Genomic DNA, 27,947 nt, shown 5'->3' with positions numbered 1-27,947 from the left:
TGGAGTATGTGGACTGAACTCCAGTCAACTGGATACCTTTGAAGGAAAATCATCATGTGGTGAAGAAGAGGGATATCTTCTCATTTGGGGTTAACAGTTAAATAAGTAACCATTTGTCTTCTTGCAAAGGACTAAGGTTTCCTGGAAATGAAAACGTGGCGAAGGAGCCAACATCTGCACTGGTGTGTGTCTGTAAACTCAGACACTGGTGTGTTTATGTATGTGTCGGTGTGTGACGGCGGGTACTGCTTCCCTGTCTTAAGGAGCGGTTCATGTGTAGGTCATCCCAAACTGGGACAAGGTGAAAGAGAATGTGTGTGGTTGGCATTTACTGGGAGAGAAGGACAGGCAGCGTCAGGAAAGGCATTGCACACATACCTCTACAAATAAACAAACAAATACACACACGTGTTACACACATGCGAAGAAGCGTAGACATTATTTTACCTTTAAGAATTTTCCATACATAGTAAATCAGAAACACCTACCACTAAATATAAAACATATATATGAACATCTGCAGAGCCTGCCCCAGGAGAGCGAGCATATTCATTATGATGTATCGATGCTGTCTACACACAGTGTATATTGAGGGTGTTGGACAGGCTGGGCCAATGAGGGCACAAAGCCAGCTGAATCAACAGAGGCACTGAGGGTCAACGCAGACATGCGGCCATGCATTGTTGTTGCTAAATGCAGAATCAGCAGCAGCAACAACAGTAGCAGGTCATGTCTGTTTGGAAGACCAGATGGAAGAGAGCAACACATTGTCAGTGCCATTTAATCTGGTTTGTACACGTCTTATGAAAACCACAACAGTTTGTATCATATCTAATGGAAATAATAATATTGCAAACAACTATATTTCTGTTTCTGGCTCAGTTTTGGGGGGTTAAACTTAGACAGTTTCCCTTTACTTAACTTGATTGACTCCACAATTTTTGTACAAAAAATGGCATTATTTATGTTATGTTTCCTGTGAGATTAGAGTCAAGGGCTCTACAATGAGACAGCAGCTGCCCAATGCAGAGTACAGTTTGTTATTTAATCTGGTTTGTACATATTACATATGAAAAAGTCTATTTCCTTTTGGTTTCTATATAATCCATAAAAAAACAGAAGTGTATATCATATTTATTGAAAAGCAATAGACCTTTTTTGTAATGTTTCAAACTTACTGTAACACATTCAGTTTAAAGGTTTTCTTTACTCAAACAGAAACCTGACCGAGTTGATCAATTGTCGTATAAATAAATATTAATTTCGCTTGAGATTTGGATCTACAATTAGATAGCAGTTGCTCCAGTCTGTCAGCTGCTCCGTATTCACCTCATTTGAACTTTAAACTGTTCCGATGATAAAACAGTGAGGAATCCTTTAAGAAGGGCAGAGAAACTCCCTGCCCTTCTGTTTCCTTCGTCTCTGCTGCTATGTCGGTCAGGCCTGGTGGTGTTGGAGTTATGGGTTTGGCCGACTGGTGTGTGTTGGTTGGGTGACCGGACAGCAGGCTAAACGGGTGCAAAACCATGCAGTCTCAGCTACCATTCAGTCACTGTTCACTCCCTGAGAGAGTGAAGCCTCAGCCCTCATTCCAGCCGCAGTTTACAGTTTGCCCATGCAGGCACAACACACACACACACACACACACACACACACACACACACACACACACACACACACACACTGGACACAACACTAGCCAGGGGAATACCAGTGTGCAGCAATGAAAGATGAGAACTGTTATTATGCTCATGTAGCATCTGAGTGCTTGCTTTCCATGCCACCCCAAGTCTGAGAACAAGAATATGTTCTTTAGGCACAGACAAAATAAATACTTCATGCTCCTTAGGAATGGAATGAGAAGACTGCCAAATGTCGCTTCTTTTTCGAGCCCTCAACTTCTTGTTCTCAACTGTATTATTTAGCCCTGAGGTGAGTGTACTGCTGTACTTACATCCTACGCAGTTTCTTGTAGGGAGAGAAGGCTCCGGGAGGAACAGACTTAATCCCATTCTGCTCCAGACGTCTGGAGAAAAGAGGAGAACAGAGGAGGAAAGAGAAGAGGAGATGGAGATACCATCAGTTAACTAAACAATAGACTTCTCCATGGCAACATATTTGAGTAATCCTCCCATTACCTCTGACCCATGGTGATTGGCCTGATTATATTAGCGGAGATCTATACCCCAGCTGTAATAGGTCCAGGCATGTTGGAGTCATAACATCCTCAGAACCAATAAACAGTCTGAATACTAAAGTGCTGTGAAAAAGGACTGGAGGGGAAAAGGTTCCGTTTCGGGTTTGTGAGGGTGTTAAGGCCTTCAACCAAAAGTAATATTTACAGTATAACATTTACAGTTTCCAGCACTTATGTTCTCATATGAGATCCTGAAATCAATAATGATCTCACTTGTTCTTGTAAAATGTGTCTTTATCCTCTGGGTGTCTGCAAAGTGTCCACTGAAACCTTTGCAGTGCGGTGAAATATGACATATTTTAGTTTACTTTTTCCTGTAAGCCTAAGAGTTGCTGAAGCAAAAACGTTGACAAGAAAAATGTCTCATTATAAAAATATATAACTAAAACTAAAGAATGAAGTGAACACACAGAGAAACATACAATTGGTTATTTAGAACAGAACAGTCACAAACTCTAATGAGTCTCAGATGGTATTGGGGAACCAGACATCACTAAAGCCCATTAGTGTGGGCATGCATGTCTGTGTGTTTCAGGCCGGCTGCTACTTAGGACCCAGCTCAGACCCAGACCAATTCCCTGGTGTATCTGGCAGAGGGCTGTTTATCTGCAGGTCACTTCACAGCTTTTAAAACTGTCCTTAACAAGGCTTAGCCGGGCCCGGAGGGAGCCAGCTGTGGGCCTGTCTGGTTGTCCTACCATGCTGCCTCCCAGCAGAGGAACTGGCCGTATAAGAGGAGGCATAGGCCTGCGCAAGGTGTGGTAGTCCAGTGGCTATGACGGAATCTAAAGATCATTAAAATGCAATTTATCACCACAGAAAAATGAGAAATATTTATTATATTTATTTATAACTCCTTGGCAAACAGAACATTGTTGATATATTTAACCATCACTATCTTAAGTGTGTGATTTTTTCACTCAGGGCCATTTCCACATGATTTAATTATTCTATTAGAGACATGTCAGATTTATTACATGCTTCTTAGGCCTCCTGCATTGCTATGTTTATGTCTATTCATGGGGGGTAAATGTTTTGTTAGACATTCGTCACAGCCACTTAACAGTAGTTAAGTTTCCAGATTTTTCAATCAGGAATCATTTCCCTTCAAAGAAGTGGGTAGGAGCGATATAGGAGCATAATTGACATTCTTAGGATAGTAGTGATTCCAGACCACAGATTCCTGCGGTGTCCATGCTCTTTATATCTGTTTTTGTCTGCCTGTCCCAATGTGTCCGTGGATTTACGGCAGAGTGACAGCACTGTGGTTCCTTTGGCCTCACCATGCGGCTGATTGCTGGGCCAAGTGGCTTTAGCGCGTTCTCTCATCAACCTGTCTGTCTGACTGGTCCAAACCAGTCTGGCACTCTACATGCTGTTTGCATGTGTTTCAGCATCTACATGCTGTGGTACTCCGGTGTGTGTCAGCATATAACAAAACCATCTGAGCCAGACAAGGGCACACAATGCTGTCTGACAACTTTTTAGCACTCACGTTTGTGGCTCCTCGGAGATCGATATGTGCAAGCAACTTAATCCCTCCAATCAACAAAGGAGCTCCTTTGTCCAATCAGAAGAGAAAAAAGAAACAATCTCTCAGAGTCACGTTCGGACGGACAATCAATGGTTCCAATCCAATTTGTCAGGCACAACATTTGTATGTGTGTTTGTGAGGGGGTGTTTGTGTCAGCCCAATCAATTGTCCTCATCCTTTTCATTAGGGTCTGAGCATGGTTTTCATTATGGGGAAACACATTACGCCTTTGGGTATTCACCCAGTGCATGCGTGATTCAGAAATGGATGGCAGGACCGCAGCAGCGGATGAAAGGCGGGGGGGATTTTTATGGCAGAGTTCAGTCATTGCAGACAGAGACCATGGTGCATAATAATCTCTTGTGGTAGTGTTTAGGCTAACTGGGCCTGTTCTCACAAGAGAGGAGTACAGAAACCAGCTCACATCCCAAAAGCCGTAAACACAACACTGGCATTCATTAGGGGAGAGCAGGGCAGGGAGGTTGCAGTTCTCCGATTTGAACATAACGAGAGCAGCATGTGTGTGTTTGTGTGTGTATGTGAGTTTCCGAGTGCCTCATTAACAAGGCATTAGGCTGGCCTTGATACCCAGCAGCCCGCCTTGCTGTAATTGAAACTGGTTTTATAATGAACTTCAAGCACAGATCAAACCTGCTGCACCAAATTACTGAGTGGAGCACCCCCCCCCCCACCACCCACCCAATCCCTTTTTATTCCTACACCGCTGATCTGCCTCCTCAAACCTGTCTGTGGTGCTTTGGTAAGCCGGGAAAGACAGAGATGTGGAGAAAAAAAAATAAGAAAGAAGGAGAAAGAGTAAAGGAAAGAGTGTTGTGGGAATAAAACCTGTAAGGTAAGGCTCTGATTGGCAGGACAAGAGGAATGCCCATGACGTAAACCAGTGTTTCACTCTGGTCTTGTAAATGATGAATCAGAACATACTGTAGTAGAGTTTATTAGCAGGATGCCGTTAAACACCAATTAGATGTGAAGGGCAGGGAGACTTTTAAAATGTCTTTACTCATCTGCTCTGCAGAGCGAATCTACTGTCTATAAAACCTGTGCATGGTAGAGCTATCTTTCAGCCATGTCCCTGTTCTCCCATTAGTGCTGCTCGCTGGTTATTGGGCTCATAGATCACATCAGCCTCTACAAGATACTCCACTTGTGGAACATTACAACTGGAGGGCATGGCGAAGAGGTCTAACCCACACGGCAAAAACTGAGAGGCAATGGTGAGGCTGAATAATTTACATCTGCAACGTCAATATGCAGCATGTGTGAAGACTTTTAAATGATTTAAAATGCCTCAATATTTCTTGGGTGGTCATTCAATTAGATAAGAACACACAGAAGTTTGTACCGCATGTCCAAATTAGGAAATTGAGCACACCACTGCACTAGAAATGGGTCAGGGTTGTTGGGGAACATGGGATCTGTGACTTCCATATAAGTGGGTATTTATAAACAGACCCCATTGGGAGGAGGAGACCTAGAAACTTGCTGTGTCCTCCTAACTACACACATGCTCCTTGGAAGAACATGCAATGCGACCGCTGGCTTTCTCTCTTCATCCTCCCTTTTTCTCACTGTGCATAAATCATAGTGTGGCTGTACCATTTCATGCCGACTTCTGCCGAAGGCATTAATTCCCTGATAAAGAGAGTAAAAGTACTACCTTGAAAAGTCTAGCCGTGCATTCCTGGGAATTACGGTAGACTGATAGCATGTGGGCTGTAAACAGTTAATTCCCAGACAGATGTTGGAGGACTGATAAACTAAGGGAGGGATGATAGCAAAGCGCTCGCCTGCGGTTCACAGCCATCTGAGCCGATAAGAGCATGCAGCCTCAGTTTTAAGTCTGCACTAAGTCTGCATGTGTATCAGTGTACAGAAATGGATGGATGTCTCCCTGCCAGATGATGCATGGTGAGAAAAGCAAGCTAGAACAGCATATGTACATAAAACATGCATGTTTAAATCCTCTCAGCCCTGTTAAAACCCTGCATGAGCATACACAGACGGAATGGAAACACATACGCATCTTTAATGTGCACACACAAACAAATGCCCTTCAGTGCCATGCTACAAAGAACAATGCAGCTGTTAGGTCTGCTGCTCAGATTGCACTGACTGTGCTGAAACATTTAAACTCAATACGCTCTCAATTTGACAGATCCAAGTAGTTCTGATGCTCATCTACTGTACCGAATCTGAGCAAAATCAGATCGACACTGAGCTGTATATGATTGATAGCAAATGTGGATATGTGAAAAAAAGTATAACTTTTGCATCTAAATGTATCTGCAAATCTATACTTAAAAAAAAAAAAAAAAACTAAATTGCCCTTGAAAAGATATTTTAAGGTGGATTTCATTGACTTTTTTTTAACTGGTGGTGACACTGCTTATTGCAGTTAACATGTATTATGCTTACATCTCAGCCATGGTGTCAGGCAGGTTGGCTGGGATGGCGGTGAGACCTTTCCCTCTACAATCCACGATGTTGTTACTGCAGGTACACATGGCAGGGCAAGAGCCTCCGCCGATGCTGCACGGCTGAGGGCTGGAAGAGTCCTGGTGACCTGAAGCGAAACAGAGAGAAGAAAAAAAAAACTACATGAGAAGTGAAACAGGAGGAAAATGTGATTGAGAAAAGAGGAATATGCAGCTCATACAGGTGTGTGAGCACATGTGGATATGGTTGGTTTCAATGAGAGCAGCACGACTCTCAGCAGGATTACAGGGTGAGATTGTTTGCTGGAAGATTTGTGCGCTGACATGGAGCAGCTCCTGCACTCATGTGGAGCTCAAACTCTTTTGCTGCTGTTCATGTCATCAACCCTTTGTGCTTTATAAACTGAATTGCAAATGAACACACATTCCCAGGGATGTTGTGACATTGAGAAAAAGAAATACAACATCCTACTCTTGACTTTATTGTAAAGCTGTACATCCTTGAGAAACTAGGTTATGTATCAAAGGAGTGCCACAGTATATTGAGAGGAGAATAAAGACATGAATAATAGAGTTGGAGCAGTGATTGAAGGCCTCTCAATAACAACCATTGATTTCCTCCTGAGTCTGCAATCTCTGGGTGGAATTGATGCCATTCTGCACATTCAGCTATACAACCCCCCACCTCTTCACTTCCATTTGTTCTAAAACACTTCAACTTTTCAATTTACATACAGAGCACACAGCCCATCACGCTGTCTCTAGATACCTGTTCAAATAACTGCAGCACCGTCAACGATATGGTGAAGATCGGGCGCTTGCACTGCCAGTACGGCATGTTTGGTATGTGTGTGTGTGTGTGTGTGTGTGTGTGTGTGTGTGTGTAAGCCTAACCCAGATAAAATGAATAAAACAGACTTTTAAATGGCCTCATTTACACAGCATTACTAATCCGAGTTTCAAACCATGAATATTTGATTACCTTCCTATCTATCACTCAGCTTGTGTGGAAAATGTTGGCGAGAGAAAGAGAGTGAAGTGGAGATAGCAATTCAGGGAGAGGAAGACAGAGTGAGTGATGGTGGAAGTCAGCGAAAGAGAAAGCACAGTGCTCAAAACTGCACTCCCTAAAACAGAAAGAAAGATCGCTGCCAAACATCATGCTTTACCATGAAATTACTGGCTCTAGCTCTTGGACCATAAACCAATAAGCAATGTTTAAGGTCAGACTGTATCCGGCCAATCAAAATCCATTACCTGAAGGGACGAGATGCCTTGAAAGATCTGGGAATCAGGTAAACACAACAAATAGTATCAAGAGCGTGAATCAACACTCACACAGTCGCTCAACCTACGTGATCTGAGGCCCTGTGATCTGGAATGGCAAAGCTTTGACAGATCTGGGATCAGGTGTAGGGCAGAGAAGAACTCCCTTCTGATCTAACATGGCATATTTGACAGGCCTGGGATCAGGGAGAGTGCAGAGCACAGCTGGAGCGGCCTTAACAATGACAGCTCTCTGACAGGTATACTTGAGGTGAAGCTGTTTGATGTACACTCGTCCCCTGTTCCTCCTGCTGCTGTTTTCCCCATTATCTCTTTCCCATCCACCATCTCTACCACTCTATTCCCGTCCCATTTCCCTTGTTTTATTTGCTTCCACCATTCTATCACTCCCCCCTCCTCCAGCTGCTCTTTCGGCTCTCTCTCACTCCTCTTAGCATCCTCATTTTCAGCCTCTCCACTCCCGTACCTCTGCCAATGACTGTCACCGCAACCCATTACCTCCTGTCCATTTGCTCGCGAGTCTTTACATTTTACCTCACTCCACCTCATTTCTCTCATCATTTCAAAATGTTATCACTGGCTTCTCCCAATTTGTCTCTTTCCTCAAATCCCCCTTCCGCACAAGTTGGGTTCACCAGCTCTCTCACTTTTGTCCCTCTTTATACACTCATTTCTTCCCTGTTTCCCACTAGAGAAGTTGTATTTTATGCCTCCCCTTGAAGCAATTCATTACTCACTGCTCATTTCAAACACAATATTTTTACTTCATTTATTATTCCCTGGGAGCAGTAATTCAGAGCAATAGTCATTAATTTTATGTCATATAACCCTCAAATTGGCACAAGCAGCTTCTAACTTTGAGTTTCCTCTTCTGTAAATTATAAAGAGGGTTTAGGTGTAAATGTTTTGGTCAATAAAATAACAGCGGAGGCCATGGAGACAAACTAAAGTTTCTCTAATCTAAAAAAGAGTCAGAGGATTATGAGTAATTAGGATAAAAATGGATTGGCAGTGAGCTTTGGCCCATCATTTTTCATACTTATTTTCTCAATGAGATACAGATCTTCACCCACATTTGAAGTCTTCTCGCAGTAATATTGTTTGTTTCCTTGCTGTTCACCTGTTTAAACTAAACAGGATCATTATGTTGTGGGAAAAGCTCAGAAACTGCCTCTGGTTACAGAAATGGCAAAGGGATGACACGAAGGGATGACACACACGAGCTGCTGGTCATGCAACAGAGCCCCTATATGTGTTTGCTCTGCAAATGTTATTTTTAAAATCCAATTTGTACACAGATTAATATTTTTAATATTTAATATTTATATTAGTATATGTTTGGCTATTTTGTATATATTGGATTAGGTGTTGGATTCTTCAACTCTAATTGGATTTTTTAGATTGATGAGAAAAGACTGCCTGGAAAAATACATTATTCCTCAAAGTGAAGCAGTAAATATGTTACTCTGCTCATTATTAACATTTACAATATTGTGAGGTGTCCCAGCAAAATACTGGGAGTAATAGTTGAGTCAAAAATACTGAGAGCGCTGCAGAATATCATCATAATTTGCAACAACTATGCACTGTACCCCATTTTCCTTCTCCTGCCTCTCACAACAACAACATGCCTCTCTTTTTCCCTCTTCCTCTCTTCCAACTGAGCGCCACCCCGCCCCAAATCCCCTGCAGGTGGCCTGGCCTGGTCACAGCACAGACTACGTACACAAGTATATGTGTGTGTATGTGTGTGCCAGCAAGCCAGTCCCTAATGAGTCCTTCACTGGGAGTTCAACTTCTGGTCACTCTTCCACTTTAAACTGGGAGTATGTGTTTGTGTGTGTTAAATGCATGACCATGTATTTATGCACAGAAAGGCAGAAATACACATCAATAGATTTTGTTTCATCCTGTTGTTTGTCTTGCCTAAAGAGAATGACCATTCGCTATTAAGACTCACAGAGAACCAATCAATCTATTACAGTTTTCTTTACAAACTCTTACATGTTGGAAGCTAATATCAGGTCAACCTGAACTTTCTGTATCTGTGTCCTACCAGACCCCAAAGTTTCCCTGACACCCACGGCTCCCCTTACCTATCTGGAATCGTTACACTCCCACGCTTTGAGCCTCTTTCCCTGGGCGATGAATAGTTAATGATCTGTGCTGTCACGCCGTATGGCTGCATAAAAATCACATCCCATGGAGAGAAAGAGAGAGAGAGAAAGAGGGGGACAAACCCACAAACACACACAAACATAGACACTAACACCCCTCGCAGCTGGTGTTGAAAGTGAGATGGCCTTGTAGGGAGTGGAGGTTCTCATGCTGTTTTTCCATTGTCCTGATATGATAACCCCATCACACATTGCACATGCTTGCTCTCTCTCTCTCTCTCTCTCTCTCTCTCTCTCATTTACTCACTCACACACACACACACACACACACACACACACACACAGACAGACACACACACACACACACACAGACACACACACACACACACACACACACACACACACACACACACACACACACACAGCAAGAGAGAAACAGCAAGTTAAAAGCCAAATAATCCTTGTGCGAGGAGGTGAGAGGGCATGAATAATGACGACTGAGGAAAGGGCTACTACTGTTAGTGGGGGCAGCTTTTGCTCCAGCTGTGTGTTTTATATATATGTCATGGCATTTTCCTGCCAGCTCCTGAAAGCTGGAGACACATGAAAGGGCCAAAGGAGAGCCGTGAGGTTGCCTGGGGGCAGAGGAGTTGTCAGGTGGCTGCCAGGTGAATACACTGACACAAAAATAAGTGAGTGGAGGGAGGTAGAACAGGGAGTTTATGGCATAAATGATTTGATCAAAGCACCCAAAAAAAGATTGCCCTTTCATCCCTTTTTGAGATGCTATAAAACCCTTCCCCCTTTCCCTATACACAATATAAAATGCAATGTTCTTGTAGTATCTCTCTTCTAAAGTTTAGTATAAGTAACTCCACAAGTCTTACCTGAACAGCTGAATTCGTGTTTCTGTACCTCTGCCACATTGAGTCCTCTAAGCTCAGAAGGGGCAGTGCACTGGGTGAATAGACCAATTGTAGGCCTTTGTCTGAGCCACTGGGCCAACCAAGCCAGGTGGCAGTCACAGTTCAGATTGTTGGAGTGGAGACGGCTGTTAAAAGAGAGAAACAATTGGATGCATTAAAATATGTATATATTCTTTGCTATCTAAAATACCACCAGCTGAGGACACAAATAGCATTAAAAGTGTATTCTTTTTCGAGAACTCATCACATCCAATCCCTGTGGCGAAACACACTAAATGATACGCTACGTGGATGATTGTAAATGGCACATTCGAAAAAAGACACTAAAGAGGATTTTTCTAAACCCAATATTCCAAACACGGCATTCCTTGGAATGCTGTGCCTGTCCAGAATAACTCGTTCTGTGGTGCGGTGGAGCATGTATGCTAACTTGCAAACCTGTGTGCACAGACACATAGTGCACACATAAACAGAAAAGCCATTTAATATAACCCCACTAGGAGTGAGGAGGACCAAAAAGCCACCACAAGAGCAGTGGAGTCACGGCTCTGAGAGTTTCAGCAGGCATAATTTTAATTTGTACATAATTTCAGATTTAGTAATCACATATAATGCACAATATACTTCTGGGGCTATATTCATTTATCTGGGCCAGTTGTTGTTGTGTGTGTGTTTAGATAGAGGGGATAATGGCCCCTGGCACTGCTACACACCCTTCTGTGGTGCTCTGTGGTTATGGCTGCTCCCCAACACTGCCTGGAATGACAGAATGCATCTACTCCCATAGAGATTAAATGGGACTTCAGCACTTTCTCTGTGACTGCATGCATGTGGAATATAGTTTTATTTGACCTCCAGGGAGGTAGAGAGCATTGCGGTGGGACAGGTGGGACTTACAAGGTTCGTAGCTTGGGCATGTGGTTGAAGCTGGAGACAGGGATGCTGCTGATGTTGTTGTTGTTCAGCGTTCTGTGAAAAAAGTGAACAAAGTCACATCGTCAGCACAGAGGAGGAATTTTTATACCTATACTTCAAAAACAGTTTTGTTGCGGCCGTCCTCTTCCGTTCCATCATTTTAAATATACCCCTCTCTCTGTCTCTTTTCTCTCTGTCTCTCTTTGTTGCATCCCACTGGGAATATAACACCTCATTCCACGCAGATGGGAAGCCCTCACACCTCCCACGCACACATACAGTCGTTCATGCAAATATACACACATGCATGCACATACAAGCATGATCACAAGAGCCCCAACTTGTAGTTCGAGAAATATACAATACGCACACATGCACACACCACTGAACCATCAATGAAGGCATCAGCTGCAGCGAGAGAATCAGGTCATTTCAATCAGCCTAATAACCCTCGACCATATTTCAAGCTGCTCCCCCTTTTAACACAACCTGTCCTCCTCCCCCATAAAAAAGACCCCACCAAAACAATCCCCCCAACCCCTCTTACACCATTATGACAAACCTATCACTACATCTGCAATCCACCCACGCCATGAAAGCAGCCTTTAATGTTTTTTTTTTTCTTTTTCTCCCCACCCCCTAAAAAACCCCACAAACACACATGCACAACACAGTCTATCACCATAAAAATAACAAGGCTGTCAATGTGCCTTTGTCCCCCAGCCTGCACTTCTAAGTCTACATTGTTTCAGGTGGAGAGCTCTAACAGAGGCCTGTGATTATGATTTTTGACAAGGGATGATTAATTGAATGTTTAAAAACTGCATAACATGGTCACCACTGCACCCAGAGTGGAATGCTCACTTGAATGGGAATCAAGATGGTTGGATTCCCTTGTCAGGTGGCCCGTCCAGGGCTGGGTAGGGTATAGATGGAGGTGGAGGAGTAGGACGGGGGTGCGGGTGGAGGGGGCGGGGGTGGGGGTGGGGGTGGTGTTAATGTGATGGAGGGGAACGCTGCTGTTAACTGTGTGGAACAATGAGTTAATGGAGCTTGATGCAGGCCCCCTCATGAGGCCCACTGGGGGTATTTTGGCATACCATGGCCGGACTAATTAAAAGTCTGCGCTATGTGTATATATTAGTTATGATTATTAGCAGCAAGTACTTTATTGGAATGATACAATATGGGACTGGATGAACAACATCACTTCAAATACTTACAGCACTTCCAAGCCTCTGAGAGCTCTGAAGGCTCCATCCTCAATGCAGCTGATGTGGTTTTTATCTAGCTGGCTGCAGAGCACATGAGAGAGAGAGAAGCTTTGTTACACAAGACACATACACAATCTGTCTGTCTCCCTGTAGAGTAGTTGTAATCATTGATACAGTAAGTAGTACAATGATGGACTATGGTAAATCAATACATGCTTTAGTCATTGCAGCTCATGTAACCCCCAAGAAGTGAAGCAAAGGAGGACTTCACTGATTGTTTATCTCTGTCGATACACCTCATAAATCTATGTGTCCATGTGTGGATGTGCATGTCATCTGGTGACGATGTAAATCACAGTTGCTACAAGCCATCTTTGGGGAGCTGCTTGTGTGTGTGTGAGATAGTTAGTCTACTCAATCAGAGTCAATCCACTGAACATGCACACACACACACACACACACACACACACACACACACATACCAATTTGCACATAATGTTTTACTCTTAGCGAGGGCCATTAACTCAGCCACATAAAGAAAAAAATATGTTAACATGCTGGAATTATACTGAATGGAGCACACTCATCTGCTGTTCACTTACAGTAGCTTTTAGTGTGATTTTCTCCGCTCGGGATAATCCTGATTCACTCTTTACTGACTTATTATCGCTGATTTCATCGAGTTATTAACTAACAGAACATCACAAGCTAAAAGCCAATTAATCAATTAAGTTAAAAATCACTTATTCTAGTTTTTCCAATGTGAATATTTTCAGATTGTCTTAGACTTCTATAAACTGTCTTTTGGACTGTCAGTCAAAACAATACATTCTAAGACATCTTGGGCTCTGGGAACTTGTGATGGGCATTTTTTTTTAATTTTATAGACCAATCAATAAATAATGAAAATAATCGTTAGTTGCAGTTACATCCATTCCTGCTGGAAAGGGTGAGGTACTCACAGGTTTTTGATGTCTGTAGCTCCTCTAAATGCTTTTCTGGGGATGGACTGGATGAAGTTCTCACTCAGATCTCTGTGGAGAAAATAAGTCGGCATAAGTTACACATAACTTACCCTTGAATATGACTTGGTTTGGTTGGTTTGGTTGAACAGGGTGTGCTCTTTAAAAAAAAGTGTAATACAACCTTTTTTGTGGAAGCAATATTAACACAATTTCCTCTGTAAATGTTTGACTTTTAGTGTTTAAAGTATGCATTTCAACCAGCAGAATTCACACTATATTCAGTGTCACTCCCTCTTTTACCGCACTCATCGGTGCAGAACAGAAAGCTAAAGGCAATTTCTTTTTTCTCTCCAATGTCTGCCAAAACCCTGAGGTGTGGTACTGCATGGAGAGCTCTACTCACAATGGAGTGATTATTTTATAATGGCTGTATTATTCACTGTTCATTCATGCTATAATTTGTTCTCTGTGCCTTGACCACACTCTGGTGTGAGGTGCCCAACTCACTGCCGGCACACAGACCGAACAAACAGGCAGCAGGGCAGCGACCAATAAGGGGTTCTCGCTGATCCTGTGGGGTGGAGTCATTAGGACGATGCGGCACAAAGAACATTACCTTTTACTATTAGGCTGTGTGTGTGTGTGTGTGTGTGTGTGTGTGTGTGTGTGTCCAGCTCCTAACGGTGGGTACAAATTAGGCATTTGAAAAGTGCATGTGTGTGGAAAGTAAGAGAGTGAGAGAGGGGAGGGTCAAAGAGGAAAGGAGGGTAGGAGAGTGAGTGAAACACAAGTAGCCATAGTTTTAATTAGCAGAGTCTTTTGTCTGTCGTTTAAATGGTGAGCTAACCTCATTCAGAAAGGCTCTGCCCCTCTTTTACACAAACACACACTACACAGGGAAACTGTAGGGTGCTGCCAGAGAGGCCTGTCTTGAAACACACACACACACACACACACACACACACACACGGACACACAGAGGGCTCCCACAGCTCTGACAGACGTAAACAGAGTACTTATGGTTGCTCATAGAGAGGCTGAAGCACAACACAACTGTTCTGCATGAGACTGATGACTTCTACTCTTTTAATGTTAATGTACACCACAGCACGCATTCCCATGACGCACAAAACAAGTATCTACAATTATAAATCCCCATGGGGTAATGTTATGAGTGGCCAAGACTCCCGCAGCACATCGTCTAATGTCCCCGTTGGGTCATCCTTTCCAGAATTTTCCTCGGAATGAATATTGCACATACACTGTTTAAACGGGATACAAAAGAGGGGAGCAAAACACACCACAGCGGTTGTGTTGTGCAATCTATCTAATGAATGGCTGGTTGTGCCTTTATGGTGCAGCAGAAATTAAAACAGTGCGCTGCAGGCGAAATAAATGAATGGAATTTGTGTGTTTGATTTTTTGTTGTTTTAATATATGAAATCCAAGGCAACTGTTGAACTTTTGCCAAAATAAAATGAGGCATTTCACATGAACATGCATAGTTCAATATTTCACATGAATGCATGCACACAGTAAAAGTCCTATAACGATCAAGCTGTATGTTGGCAGCTGATTGTGACTTGTTGGGTCTTGCCCCATCTTTACAGTTTCACCCCATTAGGAGATGGCCGTGTATTTATCATGACATGACACTACGTGGGAATGGCCATAAAATGATCACCTTTATACCTTGGATAAACTAACAAAGAAGCTGTCTAATTATCTTAACTGCATCACATTTCAACAGTACAGACAACAGCTTTATCCAGCTGTTATTCCCAACTTACAAAAAAATGTGACGTGCATATAGAGATGTGCAAATGAAACACACACGTCGTAGCTGGCTTGTGTTCAAAGAGAACATAAATATTCCATCTAATTTTATCATCTGTGGTTTTATGGAGTTTTATTTCCTCTGCAGATCTGCATAGCATCTGCTTTCACAGAGATATTCAGGCAACACAGTTAGCAGGCAATTTAGGCAATTACACAACAATAATCTTTCTATTCTGTCAGTCTGCCATATATTGCAGAATCATGTCCCAAACATCAAACCACCTTCATGTCTCCTAAGTAGCAAGCATGGGAGCCAGAACAGTTGTGCTCCCTCCAGCTCCTTTGTTGTTCTCTTGGCAAAACAGCCTAAGTGCAGAGTTGAAAGCTGAGTCAGTCTGGCACCCGGGCTATATTGGTGCCTCTTATCAAGGCGGCTCATTGCGAGAGGAATGCTTTTGGTCTACCTGGCCCTGCACTCTATCTGATGGCTAATTAATCCTCTCACCTTCCTGCAACAAACACACTAACACACTGCGATGTCATAGTGCCGTACTACAGACACACTGTTAATGACTTCTCCCCCTGGACATATGGAAGGAGTGCGGTATGTCTTTTCTGTGTGTGTCTGAATGTGTGTGTTTGCTCCCAGGTTACAATAAGAAATTATCACAGATTGCTGTGATGGGACAGCATTGTTGGAGCGCCAGAGGTTAGTGCAAGGAGAGGAAGAAAGACAGAGAGATGGCGACAGACATGAGAAGCTGGAAAGCAAGACGAGGCAGGAAGGCTCTGACAATATGAATACAATGCCATGTGTGTAAGTAGTAAAATGAAAGCTTTGGGGTGGAATCCGAACACTAAAACCCCCATAATCCAATTAGCATGCTATAACACGATTGGCTGGAGTGATCTATATGCTCCCATTTATGGTGCTGTTTGATTGGATTAGATGCTGAGGTCGTGGGAGGTCGCTTTCTAACTGTAGGTCTGTTCTGGGACAATGTGTGCCCAAAAAAAGCCCCATGACAACCCTAAATGATGCTATCCATCGTGCCAGAAAGTCTGTTTTTCTCTCATTTACTTATATTGCCTTTCTCCCTATGCCTGGTTCTTTCTCTCCTCTGTCACATATAACAGAATAATCACAGTGGTCATGGTTTGGAGTCTGTAGTCTTCTGTGTCCTATAAGGATTTATCGACGCGTTCAACTCCTACGGGAGCCAGAGCAATATTAAATTTAGCAACGCTACATTTCTGCATTTACACATTCTTAAAACGGCAAACAGGACATTTCTGTGGGAGACCATGCTGTATTTTACATAGTCTGTGGTTGCCCCTCACTGGTATTTTCTAAGCTCAGCCCCGACTGCGTTGGCTCCGAGATATTTGACATTTCTGATTAGTTTGGAAGCAGATTTCCAGGGAAGCACTGAACCCTTCAAAAACAGACACGATTATGTGAGAACAGTCACCGCAAAGAGGGATATTGGCCACCATGGTCTCCATCACTAAGTCATGCCAGTAAATCTAATGTTACAGCCCTTCAGCAAATACCACCACAGTGCATCACTTGAGAAGCAGCCCAAACATAGTCAACAACCAAACTGGCATTGAGAAATAACACTTTCCTTACTTATTGTCTTCTGTTTCTCCATTAAATCATTTTCATGTCTGGCCAATACACACTTTCTAAAATGTGAGTTGGATGTTGCTTCAGGCTTAACTAACCTCAGGGTCATCAGATTGTGAAGTACTGCAGGAGCAGAGAGCAGACAAAGTGAAGTATCAGAAGCAGGGGCACAGGTCCCAACCACTCCACTTGCACAGCTCTGTTAAGGTTAAAGGGATTCATGAAAACCTTCAGAGCCATGCCACACTCTCCACTGCTCAGACTCCTTCCATGCACTCATTACAATGCTATGAAGACTATCCCAAGGCATGGCTGCAGCCTCCAGCCCCAGTCCAGGCCCCCAGGCATCTCACAGAGTGCGGTAATGATGTCAGACCTGCAACTTTTTTGTTTCCTTATTTCCTGCACACAGCATGCCCACCAGTCCTTTTTCATTACAGGTGTGTGAACCAATGCCTGAGTAAGCGAGAGTGTGGCAAAGTCAGTGTTCAAATGACTTAGACCTGGTATAGATTTACCTTAATGCACTACATACCTCGAAGCGGGTAGTTAGTTCATAAATGTAGCCTGGCTCTCTTTAGGTGACGTTGCTCACAGTTCATTCCCATTGTAACCCTAATGATGAGGTAACACACATGTTTTCAGGTGTGTCCTTGCTGTGTGAACTACAGCCCCCTAAAACGCTGTGGTCAGGATTTTTAAGGTTTCACTTGTACAAACAATGGTATCGTTTAGTTGGTGTAAAGTGCTCTGACAATAAACTCAGCTACTGATATGCCTATTTACAAGAAGCCCTGCAGTCTATATCTGGGATAATTAGCAATGTTATCAGACATAGCTCAAGGCGCCTGGTCTGGAGATTAGCCGCACGTTGAAGGTAATGTCTGGTTCCTGTCTGATTCACATCATTAACCTCTGATCTCTATCTCAGTAGGCTACACTGCACTAATACTGTACACAACTCTCTTCTGAATGACACAAATACCTACCGTGGCTGCCCAAACGATGAGATGTTAATCCCACCAATCAAAAAAGCAGCGTAAAGAGATGGGTTTTTTACACCTATGATAATGACACTTATAATTCTTTAATCTTTTATTTCTGACAGCAAAATGAGTTTCTAGGAATGCTGCAATGGCTCAGCCACCTTTAGAGCAGACAGCTTTTTCTGGTTAAAACCCTCAGGGCTTCAGGCTCCACAGTTTGGTACTCTGTGGGTAAGTAATATAACTTCTAATGAATACATGAAAACATGATTATGGACATATGCGCACACATGCCTACATGCGAACACAAACAATTGCCTCTTTCTTGTCCTAAAGATTTCATAACCTCTGCCTCCATAGTTAGTTGACAACAGCGGTTGACACAGTGGATCATAAATTAGACGGGATGATCTGAAGTTCTGACATCTTGGTTTTAGAGGTTTCTCTGAGGAGAAATACCATTTAAGGATTTATGTGAAAGTCTCTCCTTCATGGACCCCCTTCACACATAGCGTTCTCTATTACCACTTTTTTTCTCCTTCTCTTTGTCTTTGTTTGCACTTTTCTGGTAAACTAACTCTGGTATTAGTCGAACATTTACACTGTATGAAGTGGGAAAACAGTATTTTCAAAATACTGGCATTTCTCGGGATATAGCATTCAACTAGAGATGATTTTTTGGATGATTTTGGATGATTTTATAGTGCTTTTGCGTTTCAAAAACAAAGATAATTACCTGAAAGTGCTGGATAGAACTCTTTCAACATGTAAATGACACTTTATCCTCAGTAGTCCAAGTTGTACTGTTTCTGCTTTCACAGCTTCTCACCCCTATTTCATTCCTCTGTCTCTTCAGTCCATCTCTGATTATATCGTACAATTACACATTTAGAGATCAAGCTAAGGTCAAGCTAAGAAAACATTTTATCAATGTCTTAAAAGAGTAGAATCATATCCAGTGAACAAGGCTTGAGGTCAGCTCCATTTGTGCCTGATTTGATTTCATACTGATAAATAACTGCTGATCCTGAAAAGAGGCGCCTGTGTGGTGCTCGTATATGTACCAGCGTTAAGTGCATTTATTTTAGTGTGTGTATCTAAAACAGAGTTTGTTTTCTTGATTCCTTGACTCGATTGCATGATAAGAAAATGTTTATTCCTGCCAAATGCTCTTAATTTCATTCTTCCATTAAAAGAGGGAGAAAAGACAGAAGGGGAATGTGTCTGATTACTTACTCATTAAGAGAGTTAATGAGGTGTGTGAGGGCTGTTAAAAGAATGGCAGTGTGCTGCCACTAACTGCTAACTACTTTCTTCCTCCCTGCACAGTAAAACCCACAAGTAGACACACACATAAACAACCACACACATAAACTGTGGGCTTTCAGAATGAAGTGGTTGAACCTGGAAATGTATCAACAGATGGAGCTTAAGGAGCAATACATTCAAATAAACAAACCAAACATGCATACATTGTTTGTGTTCCACATTTTGTCTTAATCTGTGTCAGAGCAATGGCTCATATTAGTACTCTTTTATGGTACAGTAAGCAGCAGTGCTCCTGAAATTAAAATGTGCTAAGGAAAGAGAACAGTTTAGACTTGAGACTTGGAGTCGAGTCAGACTTGAAATGAACAAGTTTATAGGTTTTGACGGGGACTCTCAAAACACTTGATTTGACTTAAGACTTTGGCTTTATAAAATCCCAGAACAATAAAAAAAAAGAAGACAGCAACAGGCAGGCCTTGCATAGTCATGAACCTTGAATATTTAATTAATTAGACCGAATTAGTCCTCATCTACGTAATAAAATAAACATTTTTTTAACCTACATTTGAATGCAAAATGTTCAAATGTAATTTTATTAAAAAAAACTGTAGTTAACTTTTAACTAGGGCTGTCAAAGTAACGCGTTAATTTCGATTAATTAATCTGAGAAAAAAATAACGCAGATTAACGCAGATTAATCCATTCCATATTGACGTTTGACAAGGAGCCGTTCTAGCCACCATTGGACTGTAAAATGAAGGAGGGAGACGAGAATGTGCTGCTTGGGATCATTAACTGGAACATTTACTTGTAAAAATCTTCTTCCTGCCAACCCTGGCTACCGAAATCTGGTGCCACTGATATGTCTGCGCTTCTCTCTGATGCTCTGAAGACGATACAGGGAACACAAACACCGCTGCATGTGACGCTAGTTAACACTATACTCGACAGCAGCTAACGTTAGCCTACCGCTAGCTAGTAGCTGGATTAAACACGGTTACAATGCTGACAGCTAACGCTGAACGGTGTAAAGTTTTACTGTAGAGGACTGTGACTCAACAGCGGGATGTAACAATCTGCAGCTGCCGAGCTGCCGTCGGAAAAACAACACAGACGGGGCGTTCAATGAAACTGGTAAACTACAGCTTTGTGGTGCATTTGAAGTTATTGTAAATGTCCTTGGTGGTTGTTTTTGTCGTTCAACAGCAATTTACTAGTGAAATAAGTTATTGTTATACATTATTATTAATGTATAACTATTAATGTTAACAACATTTAATTTTGACCATATGGCCTTAGCAATAAACAAGCCGTTCTTTAACTGTTGTTTAGTACCCTTTGTTTTTTTTTGTTTTTTTACTTTCTTAAAAAGTATCGGTTCAGGCACCGTTAATTATGTATGCAATTCATTTCAATTAATTAATCACAGAGTCTGTAATTAATTAGATTAATTTTTTAATCGATTGGCAGCCCTACTTTTAACACATGTGACTTGACTAGTAAAAGACACTTGGCTTGACTATAATCTCAACTCAAGACTGCTCAGTGATGTGATACCAGTAGGTAGGAGCAGGTAAGGAAGTGGTTAGTTAATGATTGGACATAGAGTAGAAATGGAGCCATTAGCCCTGTCACTGGAGGAGCTACAGCTGATGCAGCCAATCGAGGGGAGGCTACAACAAACCATAAGAATGCATGGCAGAAAAAAGCAGTCAGGACCTAGATGTTATCCCTTGATTAAGCCCATGTCTGAGCTTTAAAAAGGTCTTGAGTGCATAAAGGCCCACTCGAAAGGGAAAAAAGAAACTGGCTATGTTAACTTGACCTATCTTTGGTCGAGGTACAGAGAACTGTAGAAGACAAGGAACTCGCAGTGTCAGGCAGATGAAAAAAGAGGGAAGGTGTTAAGAGTGGGGGATAACATAAAGAGAATGAGGTGAGAAGGAGTATGGATTGAGGCTACAGGGCCTTTGGGTGCTTGCCAAAACACAGACATGTATGTGTGTGTGTGTGTGTGTGTGTGTGTGTGTGTATTTGTGTGGCCCGGAGAGAGTGACTGAGTGTTTCTGTGTGCGGTCAAGAGTATCTGCGCCTTCCTTCTCACCCTCATGCCCCCCCCTTCTCATCCTTCTCTTTCCACACCTTCACATTATGCTTTCTTTCTCGCTCAAATAAATGATAAACATGACTCCTAGCTGTGTCTCCCTTCACTTTCTCTCTCTCCTGTCTACCCTGAATGATTTGTACCTCCATGCAGCAATCTGGACAAGGGAGCCAGACACCACCACCACTATCATCATCATCATCATCATCATCATCATCATCATGATTACCGTTATCATCCAGAGGTCAAAATACAGTCTTAAAAATAAAATCCTTCATTCATGTTCACACAAATTATCATGCACAGAGGCACAGATATAGGACATGCAGGGTGTGTAAGGTGTTTCTCTAGTCCCTTTGAGGCGGAGATGAGAGCTGGATGGAGCTCAGTGGGAGGAGGACTTGATAAGCTGGGAAGGAGAAAGTGCTGCTTTTATAAAGAGAGGAATAAACAGGCTGCTTTAGGAATACTCTTACACAAACACCCAAGAGAGAATGTCTCTCTGTATCCCTTCTAGGCCTAAATATAGGCTCTACAAAGAATCCTAATGAAAAACAAACACTGCACTAATACCAAATGCAGCATAATTCAATAGCATCTTTTTCTCTGTAGATGTTCTTTTCTTTTGAAATCTAATGTCAACACAAGTGCACAAAAACTAGTACAAACGCCAGGGAAAATGAATGAGTAGCTGCATGTCACTCGAATATAGTCTCTCTTTCCTCTGCTGTGTCGCTTTCTCTATTTATTCATATGTACTTCAGGAAATAAGTCATAGAGCAGCATTATCTCATTTCCAACAGGCCCCACGGACTGTCATGGCAGAGCCCTCATTTATATATTCAACTCTCTAATGTCAGGAAAAAGGAGGCTGTGTGGACGCATATGGAGAGGGTTTGTGATTTGTTCTGATGTTGAAAAATACAGCTAGCATAACACTCTCTGTCTCTCTTCCTTTTCTCTCGCTCTCATACAAACACACACACACACACACACACACAAACACACACACACTATACACATTATACACATATCCACGCTGTCTCTTTTCTATGGGACCTAAAGGGGATTTCATGGATGGACTCCACTCTAATCATCTACAGCTCACCAACCAATGAGAAACACACAGCGCTCCCAGACTGGAACACTCAACAACCACCAAGAGAAAACACAATGTCAGTGGAACTTATCAAGCCCACATGAGGGCTGACACACACACACACACACACACACACACACACACACACACACACACACACACACACACACACACACACACACACACACACACACACACAATCAAGACATAGCTAGTTTAACTGTTGCCCACATCTCTTCTTTCACTGTAAGTGATTCATGATGTCTATGTGTGTTTGTAGGCTTAAAAATCCCATATGAGCGCAAGCATTTTGGCTGTGTGCTTTGCTGCCACCCGTGAAGCAAATGAAAGAGTTAACGTGGCGAAAAAAAATGGAGAAAATCTATCCTTTCTCTCAGCTCTCGATTCACCCTAATTTCCCCCTACCATTATGTCTACTTGTGTTTCTGAGTGTGTCCAAGCCTTTCACTGGCAGTCAAGCTGAGTGATGGAGTAGGGCTGAGCGGCATCGATCATGACAAACGCTTACAGGCGCTTCATCAACTGACGGCGGGGTGTACCATAGCGCCAATTTGCACAGGGACACAGCCAAGCCCCGTGCATCCATCATGCTGTCTACCTGCTGGACAATAGAATAAAAGTGTGAGAAGAACAGAGAGGAAAAGAGGGAGGGTGAGGGCAAACACACCTCTCAACAGGTCCATTATCACTGCCATTACCTATCCCTACATTAGCCGGCGGGCACACAGCAAGCCAGAAATAATGATCTCCATCTCTGAGAATAGCCTGGAAATCATTTTGCTGGATTGGACTGATGTTTTACACTGAGTCGGGACAGGAGTAAAAGGGAAGGAGACAGCCATTTAGAAAGACAACAAAGCCAATATGTGTGGCTGCTCACACTCTAGCACACACATACACACTGTGTGGTCTTACTAAAGTAGTTAAAGATGCCTCTTTGTGAACGGCTGGCTACCTAGAAAGTGGAAAACTGATCATGAAGATCGGATGGCAGCTTTTCCTGGAAGAGCTGGTCTGAGGTCAGTGTTATTGAGCCGCTGGGATGACAGATCCACCACACTTAACCACAGGCGGCTGATACCAGATCACAGGACTGTCACAAAGACACACATAGTCAGGAGCTATTTCAATCAACATGTAAACTGAACACACTTCAAGACACTTAATTGAGTCCATGCAGTTTGTAGAGGTGCAGAGTTGCATTGAGACACAGAGGGAAAAAGAGGGTAAAAAAAAACATGAAACATAGGGAGATTTGATGACTGCTGACCAAAATGCACCCCTGCATCGATCATCCTCTCGTTTCCTCTGCCTTCCTCTCTCTGAGGAACTCGTACACGGCCTCTTCTATTCTCTAGACTCACTGTAATCTAGAGTGAAACCTCCTGGTCATTACTTTAAGCTTTTACAGTCGCTGTCACACATGGAAAGTATTAGTGGAGAGGAGAGGAGAGGAGAGGAGAGGAGAGGAGAGGAGAGGAGCCAGAGGGAAGGTGAGCAGAGTAGCTACCTTTATATCGTGCCTGCTCTCTGTCCAAATCCCTCTGAAAGCTAAATGCAAAAACAGCCCAAAGGTACCTGCCTAGAAATACACAGTCAAGGACACCTACTCTAAATACAGGAACTCATTGGAAGGAAAACATGTCTGATTCCCCTTTAACTCATCTTGTTAAAGTTGGATATACAATTACTTCTCTAAACTTTTAACCAGTTTCTCTTTTATTTTCCTTTTACATTTTCTGGATGTGCATTGCCATAAACATACAGTACAGAGTACATAGAGTACATATATGCATAATTTTGTTGTGGGTAAAATAAGGTCACATTGCACTGAGTGGGGGATTTAGTTGTCCCACAGCACAGAAGAGAGAGGTGAAATGATGGAGGCTGGAGCAATAAAGGCTGCAGGGCCTTCCCTCGGTTACCCATTCTGCCTCCTGCTCACCTTGATGTATGAGGCAGGTGCATTGTGGCTGACGTCAAGACAACAATTCATCCCGGGCATGTATCACCTTATCTTTAACAGGACACACTCACATGCACACAAACACACCCTCCGAGGCATGCCCGCACATACATATAGTGCTTTCACTCCCACACACACACACGTTATCTTAATGCAGCAAGACAGCAATGTAATCAGCAGTAATTCAGGCATCTCGTCCCCGTATCTCTGCACTCAGTGCTATGCAAATTGCACAATATAGGTGAGTACTGGTTAGCTGGAGACAAGAGCCGCTGCTGCACACACCACTTTGTGACAAACAGAAGGTGGAATTAGACTTGTGTGTCATTGTAGCCTATACAGAAGCCTTGCCATAGTTTCTTTCGGTGTAGGAATTGATTCACAGCCAAGCGCTACCGCTACACTGTCTGAATATGTCATACACTGTCAGGCTATATTGTGTTTTATTTATACTGCCTGAAGAAACTTTTCACATTCTTTCATTTACTTGGGGATATAGAAGAATGATAGGAAAGTTTGCCTTGATACTATTGCCTTGTAATCATCAATAGCAACGTTATCATGTTTCCATTTTTTAAGTGACTTTAGGGACCCCACTAACTATTTTCATTATCAATTAATGACTAATTAACTGATTACAAAAAATGACATTTAACATGTTTCACAGCTTAAGTTTACATTTTCAAACTGCTTGTTTTGTATGGAAATGTTTTTCGGCTAGGAACAATTCAATTTCACTCAGGCAGCAAGTCAACTCTATTCAGTGTATGCATGTGTATATGCGCGGGCGTGTGTGTATGTGTGCAATCCTAATCTCGGGATGGGTTCTCAGTCCAAACTAGAGGTGCAAGGTCAGAAATTGCAGAGGTGCTGGTTGCTAGGAGACAAAAGGTACCCAGCTGGAATTGTGACTAAGCCTTGAGGGTAGTGTGTGTGTGTGTGTGTGTGTGTGTGTGTGTGTGTGTGTGTGTGTGTGTGTGTGTGTGTGTGTGTGTGTGTGTGTGTTTGCAAGCATGCATACATTTGTATGTATGTTCTGTTTGTGAGAGCAAGACTGAGGCTGGCAGAGGAAGGAGAGGACAATGGAGTTGGTCCCAGCTGTGCTGCAGTGGGTGGGAGTCGTCCTGAGAAAAAGAGCTTAACAATGGACATCAGTGACTGCTCTGGAATACCCAGATCCTCCCACACTGACAACTAACATACAATGTAAGGGGAATAAGTGAAGCAAACCTTACAACTACTACATAATGACAGACAAAAAATAACAATTTCAGCTCGTGGATATAGATGATCTCCTACTATGACCAACAAGACGTTCACAATTATTCCTCATAGTATTATGGCAGACCTCAATGCGAACAGTTTTCGTTGGAACTATTTCTTTGGTGAAAGTAGTTCCAATGAAAATTCTTCACAGAGAGGTCTGTGGATTATCCAGCATGACCGCAACACTGTTTTTGGAAAGACAACGTTGCTCATATGTAGTTTTTCAATGCTTTGACTTGCACAAATGCAATTCCATTCACCTCCTTTGAATTTGACAGATATCCAAAAAACCCAGCAAAAACCAAAACTAACTACATGGTTTGATGCCATAAAGGGTAAGTTTGAAATTAATTAGTGATTTGATTCAACTGTCTCTTTAAGACAAAAACTTTCACCAAATGGTTAACAGAAGGTCTACTTGACTCTTTCATTGATTTGGCATGGGATATTACCCTCTTGCATTCCTTAACATATTTTAGAAGCTTGAGGCCTTGAGGTGTTTTCATTAATGAGTAACCAGCCTGGAGCAGCAGATGTGATCTGCAATGATCAGGAGATGAACATGAGGCCTGAGAAGACTGAGCTTTCAGGGTTAATGAAGCCTTGCAGAGGTGCAGCCGTGGGCATGGATTATTACCACCAGGGCCAAGCATTCACACAAACATGCAGGCAGACACACACACACACACACACACACACACACACACAAAGTATCTCCTTGCTTACCTAAATGTACTCCAAGTTGACTCAATAAAATATCTTAAACTCTTCAAAGGTGCATTTCAACATAATTGTTATAATAATAATCTTGACAACAGCGTCTAAAGATAAATATATCGGTAAATGAAGGAAACAGTATTTCATTTTTCTAACAGATAGAGTCCAACACAATGGAGGCTAAAGCACATCCATCATCATCCACAAGCATTAGCATAAAGACTGATTACTCCCCAGGGCTGTGAGTCGTCTGTGTAGAGTAATGAATGCATGCCAGTACAGTTAGAATACTTTCGTTAGCCAGATGTGGCCAATACCTGAGATAAATTACTGTAACAATGACAGCTATGATGGATAAGTGGGAATACAGTCGCTTTTTGTTCCAAAAGTGTGAACACTGAATCAAGCCCATTGTTGGAGTTGAACTAACATGCCACCACGCTTGCTTGTGTAATCACTCTGACAGCATGTGTCTTTGTGTGTTCTTGAGAGCAACTTCTGGATCATTTTATTGCCATAAGTTCTGCTTGGATGATGATGCATAGCCCGGGGCTGAGAGCATGCATATTTGCGGCTGTGTGTGTGTGTGTGTGTGTGTGTGTGCGTGTGTGTGTTTGTGTGTGTGTTAGACTGATAGCCCCCGAGGAAGCTGCGTGTCACAAAGCCAGCCTGGCACTCACTAGAGGACCAACTGCCAGAGCAGGGGGCATGAAATTAAAACTTACCACCCAGGAAAAAAGGGAGAGGAAAAGTCAGAGGGAGGAGGAGGAGGAGGAGGAGGAGGAGGAGGAGAAGGGTGGTGGAGGAGAAACAAAGGATAATAAAGATGCAGGGGAGGACAGGACATTATAGGCTGGCAATATAAAATCACCCAAGTCAAATAGGAAACAAAAGAAATGTGCAACGGCAGAGTGGAAATGTGCTCTGCATTAATGATGCCTGCCGAGATTCTTCTATACCATGTCTGCCTCAAGGGAAAGTATCTGACAAGAAAACCTTGCAACTATCAAAAAACCCACAAGAAAGACCATCAACTGTTCGGAGAAAAAGTGCAGCTGACCCCAGAACTTCAAGCCATATATCATCATATGTGTTAACTTGCCTTGTTGCCAGACATACATTTGGTTTGTGTTTCTTAGATGGCAATAGATCACCCCACTGGTCTAGACCTAATCAACACTGAGGCTCTGCACAGATCTGGCTACCATATATATATATATATATATATATATATATATACACACACACACACACACACACACACACACACACTGTCTATGCAGGCGTCTTACCATTTTCAACTCTGACCTCCAGCAAGAACAGGAGGCCTCGAGAGGCTATGATGGATATGCCAGACATAGGGAGTGTGTGTGTGTGTGTGTGTGTGTGTGTGTGTAAGTACACATTTGTATGATTACCTGACAATGCTACATCCTGCTGAACTTTGCTATTTATTTTCTTGGGTGTATTTTACTGCTCTGTGCAAATCTCAATGTTTA

At 42.6% G+C, this 27,947-nt stretch overlaps 1 protein-coding gene across 4 annotated transcripts in view; it reads right to left on the bottom strand.

The window, feature by feature from the left end:
- slit1a (slit homolog 1a (Drosophila)) overlaps positions 1-27,947 on the bottom strand; it is an 87,936-nt gene that overhangs the window by 25,620 nt on the left and 34,369 nt on the right. For all 4 annotated transcript variants that reach the window (XM_031304994.2, XM_031304988.2, XM_031305004.2 and 1 more), the window contains exons 5-10: positions 13,609-13,680; positions 12,656-12,727; positions 11,415-11,486; positions 10,479-10,642; positions 6,168-6,315; positions 1,955-2,026 (exon numbers count right to left, since the gene is read on the bottom strand). In XM_031304994.2, the coding sequence (XP_031160854.1) occupies positions 1,955-2,026; positions 6,168-6,315; positions 10,479-10,642; positions 11,415-11,486; positions 12,656-12,727; positions 13,609-13,680 (600 nt within the window). The remainder of the gene's footprint in view (positions 1-1,954; positions 2,027-6,167; positions 6,316-10,478; positions 10,643-11,414; positions 11,487-12,655; positions 12,728-13,608; positions 13,681-27,947) is intronic.

This window comes from Sander lucioperca, chromosome 15 (genome assembly GCF_008315115.2).
Source record: "Sander lucioperca isolate FBNREF2018 chromosome 15, SLUC_FBN_1.2, whole genome shotgun sequence".
NCBI lineage: Eukaryota > Metazoa > Chordata > Actinopteri > Perciformes > Percidae > Sander > Sander lucioperca.
This window is presented reverse-complemented; position numbering and strand designations above follow the sequence as displayed.